Source organism: Suricata suricatta, chromosome 6, assembly GCF_006229205.1.
Source record: "Suricata suricatta isolate VVHF042 chromosome 6, meerkat_22Aug2017_6uvM2_HiC, whole genome shotgun sequence".
NCBI lineage: Eukaryota > Metazoa > Chordata > Mammalia > Carnivora > Herpestidae > Suricata > Suricata suricatta.
Window position 1 is genome coordinate 89,819,498 of NC_043705.1, and position 5,876 is coordinate 89,825,373.

General features: G+C 49.9%; 1 protein-coding gene across 4 annotated transcripts in view; it reads right to left on the bottom strand.

The window, feature by feature from the left end:
• The window catches only part of KCNIP1 (potassium voltage-gated channel interacting protein 1), a 342,478-nt gene that overhangs the window by 199,046 nt on the left and 137,556 nt on the right, over positions 1-5,876 (bottom strand). For 2 of the 4 annotated variants that reach the window (XM_029942878.1, XM_029942875.1), the window contains exon 1: positions 5,436-5,588. The exons of the other annotated variants lie outside the window; for them this stretch is intronic. In XM_029942878.1, coding sequence (XP_029798738.1) covers positions 5,436-5,496 — 61 coding nt within the window. In that variant the 5' untranslated portion in view covers positions 5,497-5,588. Of the gene's footprint in view, positions 1-5,435; positions 5,589-5,876 lie in introns of those variants that run through there. 4 annotated transcript variants of the gene reach the window in all.

Consider the following 5,876-nt stretch of genomic DNA (forward strand, 5'->3'; position numbering starts at 1 on the left):
CAGAGGTAGTATCAGGGAAGCAATGTAAAGAATACTTAAGGGGTTGCTTAGTGAACCAATAAATGGGCAGACAAATATACAGGTTCTTGATCTCACCCAGACAAGGTAAAAGTGAACCCAATATACAAGGGAGGCCATGCTGGATCAGTTTTTGCTTTAGTTTAGTTTTTTGTTTTTGTTTTTTTAATCAATCAACAAAAGAGCGAAAGCTTAGAGATACTTTCTCATCTTCTCACCTTCCCCCAAAACACTACACACCTACTGATATCCAAAAAACTACCAGGGCTTTTCTGGACTCTATAATTTTTAGCTTTCAGAAGCACATGCTATGTGTGTTATGAATTATCTGTACCATGGCTTCCTGTTCCACTGACTCCTTTTCATTTTCACGGGGGACAGCTTAGATCCAGGGTGGGGCAGCATGACAATCAATGCTCTTCATGAAACGACAGTCTTTCACTATAGCCTTCCTAGGACGTCATCACTCATTCATTCATTTATGGATACATTCATTCATGCATGCACTCGTATCTTCGATCATTTCTTCTGATGTTCGTTTGATATTTCATTTGCTTCCTTTCATTCATGTATTTACTTATTCCTCCATGCGCTCAATCATTCATTCTTTCATTCACATGTTAACACATGCACTCCCTGTTCGTTTTTACATTTACAAAACATTCGTTGGGCAAAGCCCAGGGTATACAAAGAGGTCCAGACTGTGTCCCATGCCAGAGACAAACTTCCTCATTTTGGGCAGTAGTCCCTCGCTTCTATCTTTCAATCTTTCCATTTTCCATCTTCCTGTTCCCCTTGATCTCCACTGAGTTTCTTCTGGGATTGAGGGCCCAGAACTGTGCCCAGCAGTGAGTGTGGGCTCCTCAAACTTTGTGACTATCAGTAGCTGGGGAGTAGGAACTCTGTTCTCAGCATCTCCCTGCTAAATGGTAAACAGATTCAGTACATTTCATGGACAAAGCCAATTCAAAGCCAGCAGACCAGATAAAAGAATTCATTCGAGGCAAAAGGCTGGTAACTGAAATTCCAGCGGGAAGCTAACTTTTCCTGCAGGGTCTGCAATTCTAGAAAATAACAGAGAATGGCCAACCATTCCATTATTTATAATTTCCTCCAGAAAAGATTTTCTGAGTACCTACTATGTGCAGGAAACCAAGCTGAGGACTTTGAGGAATGATTCAGACTAGCTCCCTGCAAGAAGTTGAGACTCCAGAGCCGGGGGTGGGTGGGTGGCGGTTGACACCTCCATCCAGTGCTTACTTGGATGCATGACTCGAGAGTCAGGAGAATGCATGCCTTAAGATATTTGGGAACGTAGATGGGAGAAATCACTGCCTCCCGGGGCCTGGGGAAGCCTTCTTGACTGTGGAAATAGCTGAGTGAGGTCCTGGAAGATGGCTGGAATGATAATGATTGGACTAAGAGACAGGGGAAGGGTAATAGAGTTAAAACGATGGACAAAACGCAGAAGTGGGGGAAATCCAGCACAAAACGCCTCTGTGAATTAGTATGCCTCTCTTAGGCACAAGGAAACTGCCATCTCCAAGGTGACATGATTTGCCAAAAGTCCCCCAATACAAGGGCTGTGCGACAGCAGGGTTCCTGCTCCTCTATGCCTCACTGCCTCTCCTTGGTCTCCCAGATCTTCTGGGTTGAGCATGCGGCTCGATTACAAAACTACAAGCCCAGCTTCATCAGGAACCCTCTGGTTCCACAAATTCTCCAAGGTGTTCACTGATCTAGGAATCGGGGCACCAATCCCATATTTGTCTCAAACGTGGCTTGGGGCCTTCGAAGAAGCATCTTATAGCTGTGGGCTTTAGTTTGCTCATCTATTCAATGGGCACACTGCAGATCCCAAGCTCAGCCCTTCCTGAGGGTTCTGAATGTTTCCTTTTGGTGGTGGAGGGTTGATAACCCATTTACTTATAGGCATATCTCCACTGAGGTGGCCTTGGTCTACTCATGTTCTGCCTAAATTCTCTTGCCCCTCCTCCCCCACAGGCCCCGCAGCTGCACCTGCATCATCCTTCTCTGATCACCCCACACCCCAACCTTTCATGCTTACTTGCTAAAGCCCAGAGCAGTGTCCTTGGCATAAGCACATGCAAAACTCTTGAAGTCAGAAATTCTACCTAGGACCGGGGTGCAGAGGCCGAATCCCCAAAAGGAAGGAGGCCTTTCCTCATTCTTAATTAAAGATAAACAAAGATCCCAAGCAGAGAAAGAAAGTGAATTTGAATGTTTCTATTCAATGACCCAGCTTTTAAACTAATTCAGATTCTGGCTGCCTTCAGGAAGCTCTCTGAACACCCAGCTTGAGCTAGATGTGTCTCTCTTTCTCAGCACTAGTCACATGGGCTTTTGCCCTACTTAAAAAAAATGTATATGTGCTGCCAAATTATATTTTGGAAACACAGAGGGATTTGTTCAGCAAGCTACATTGTTTTCAGGACCAGCCATGGAGCAGAGGTCAGTGGGGGCTGCAGGAACAGGACCGGCTTCTGTGTATTGAAGGTCCTAGTTGTCTGGAGAGCGCTGGAGGAGGGTTCCAGAAACGAGGCGGTTAAGACTCCATGAGGCACTGCCTACTCCCAGGATGGCCTTGCTCTAGGCACTTGGAAGCCACAAACAGTTTAGAGCCATACATTGAACAGTAGCTAAAATTTGCTGACCACTCGCTACATAGCAGAGCTGGTGCTGAGCATTTGACTTGCATTATCCCTGAAATCCACACGACACGACAGCTATTTTAAACTGGTAACTACTACTACTGTCTGTTTTACAGTGGAGGAAAACAAGGCTAGGGAGGGGTAGGCCTGGATTTGAATCCAGCAGGGAGATGAATTCCTGAATTGAAAATCTCCACCATCCTCTTCTTACTGCTTCTAATTAGATCTGAGCCTGACGTCTCAGAGATCATAGCAACAGTTCCAGCAAGAGCATCAGCAATAAAAATCTTCAAGTTTGAGAGCGGGGTGGAACCTGAGGAGAAACTGAGGCCCCCAGGTGGGGGAAGGGACCTGGCCAGGAAGTGACCCCTGGCCACTAGCCTCTGCAGCCGGTGTCTAAGTCACCTGCCTCTGCAGGAAAGGTTTTCTGCTGATTAGCATTCCACAGAGGAAGATGGTAAGGTAAGAGCTGCCTGGGGGCAAAAATGTCCAGAGAAATACACATAGCTGGAACCCTGGACAATTCAGCCAACATTGGGAACTCAGTGCAAGAGGGGCTGACCACTCAGGGCTGTAAGCTTGTCATGGCATCCTTCCCAACAGCCTGGACCTGCTGTGAGCTTCAAACAGGCGTTGTTGTGACAGTTAAATACGAAGGTGCAGAAGAAGCACCCAGAACTATGCCAGACACACAGAAAGGGCTCACCGAATGCTGGTGACCCCTCTTCTCTTTCTTAGGATGCCGGGAGAGAGCAAAGAGTTCTGGCCTCTGGGACTCCTGTGGGAATTCACTGGGGTGACCTAGAATTTTGTGCAAGAGAAGGGAATGATAGACAGTAATGTTTGAGCTCTTAATCATTGCCTGACCCTGTGTAAGGAGCTTCAGTTTGTTTGTTTTTTTCAAGTCCTTGCAACAGTCTCCCTTGGGTCCCTGGTGGCTCAGCCAACACTGGATATGAAACAGGGTCCTCCCTCCCTGTACATCCCACACACCCAGTTTCCTGCCTGGAGGTAGTATTCTCACTCATTAAATGGGTGAGAAAACTGAGGCTGACAGAGGTGAGGCTGGCCTGAAATCTCAGAAAGAGGGGGTGATGAAGCTGGGATGCACACCCAGACCCCACTGGACTCCAGAGCTGGAGATCTTGCTGTGACACCTATCTGCCTCCCAGAAGTGCCCCAGGCATTGAAAATATTTTAAAACAAAGCCCTGGGTTTCTTGTGCCACAGTCCCCTGGCCTCTGGAACCTCACAGTGGTCAGATAGATGATGCGGGTTGATGCTGGATTGTGTCCCCACACAGGTGGTATCTGAGGTTCTGTGTGAAACAGGGCTCTGAATGTCAAGGCCCTGGACCAAGGCTTGCAGACCTGTCCAGCCCAGGACTGGTAAAAAGGCAGCCAGATCCTTCCCTGCCAAAAGGATGTGTAACTCATGTGGCCTCAGACTCCTGTTCTAAGAAGTAAACACCAATCCAGCTTCATCACCTAGGATCTACCTTCCAGAATCTCACTCCTCCGTGCTCAGCCAGCCCAGTGTCGAGGAGCTAGGCCACATGCCTGGACCCTTGAGGACAGGTAACTCATGGAGAACTCTGAGATACAGACTTGCCTAAGGAGTCAGGAGAGACAAACCACGTCCTAAGAGCAGATCATGGAGCACCTTGAGGTCCAGCCTTACCTTCATACAGGTTTAATCACTAACCAGCATTAAGGATTGGGAACTATAACCCCGCTTATAGCCAGAACCAGAGCTCCAATGATAGAACTTGAAGGTTTAAGTGTCAGGTTACTTAAAACCCTTCTACTACTCACAACAGGATTGGAGCCTTAAGCAAAAGAAAACAAAACCCATCATTCTCTTTCTTCCTGACTGCATGCGGTCTCTTCATTCCAACAATGAACTTTCTAACTGCTGGATAGGAGGCCTGCATAGTGCCCCCAAGATGCAACATCTGTTTGCCCCAACTTCACATGGACCCATTTGACTCTGGTCTGACCGGCGGGTGAGACTGGGCATGTCTCAGCTGGGGAAAGGCAGCGATGGAACAGGGTCCAGGAAGGAGGGACTGCAGAGTATCACACTTCCAAATCCCTGACGTGAACTCACTCCTCCATCACACCTCCCCAATGCCTTGAGACCCCCAGGGGTTCCCGGATCGTGGCAGCACCCTTGTGTGACAGCTTGGCTCCTAGTGACTCCCCCGGCCACCACGAGGACATGAGCCCTGGGACTTTCACCACCTGGCAGCAGCTGATTCCTTTTGGCTTGCAGAGGTTTATTGGGGTGGGCAGACAGAGCACTGTCTCCCTGATGAGGGACTCCTAGGTCTGTACCAGCACTACCACCCAGAGGAGTGTGTGAGTGTGCGAGCACCTCGCTGGGTGCCCCCCCGGTTGCACAATCGCCAGCAGTCATGGGAACGGAAAGAGCTTCCCAACATTCCGACCAGACAATCCAGTCCCCCCCCACCTGTGAATCTGACTCTTCCTTCTGTTCCTAGAGATTTCCAAGAGTGTCCTGGCAGCCGGAGCCCTAGAGGGGATGTCCCCCATCCCTGGGGCCAGCGCCCACTCTGGCTCCCTCTGCGTGTTCACGATATTCACACCAAACCTCCCGCCAGGTTTTACTCCTTCGGATACAAGAGCCGGCCCTTGCTCCTCATGGCAGGTGGCACACCCCAGCCCCGCACCGAGCACCCACAAACCCAGTCAAGGGAACAAAAGGAAGAAGGAGATGGCTTACCTTTAGAAGGTCGCCTTTGTTTGGTTTGCAGAGACGAGAAGGTGCCCATGACGGCCCCCATGGCGGCGAAGACTTGTGTGTGACTTGGGACCCGTTGCCCGCACCCTCCCCTCCCCTGCAAAGAAATCAGTGTGGCTCCTCTACTCCAAATTGGAGGAGGAAAAAAAAAAAGAAAGAAAGAAAGAAAGAAAGAAAGAAAAGAAAAGCACTCGGCAGCTCGCCTGCAGCTTGGTATTCAGCGAGCGTGGGGCTGGGGCGCTGGGAGCCTTTTCTTCCCTTCTTCAGCCCCGCACATGCACTGACTCACAGGGCCAGCAGCTCCCCGCGAGCCCCCAGAACCCGGCCGGGCAGCTCTGCGCGCCACGGGCCGAGGACGCTGCCCCGCAGCCTGCTCGCTGCCGGACTCCGGGCGGCGGGCCGGGCGGCCGAGGCTCCCGAGCC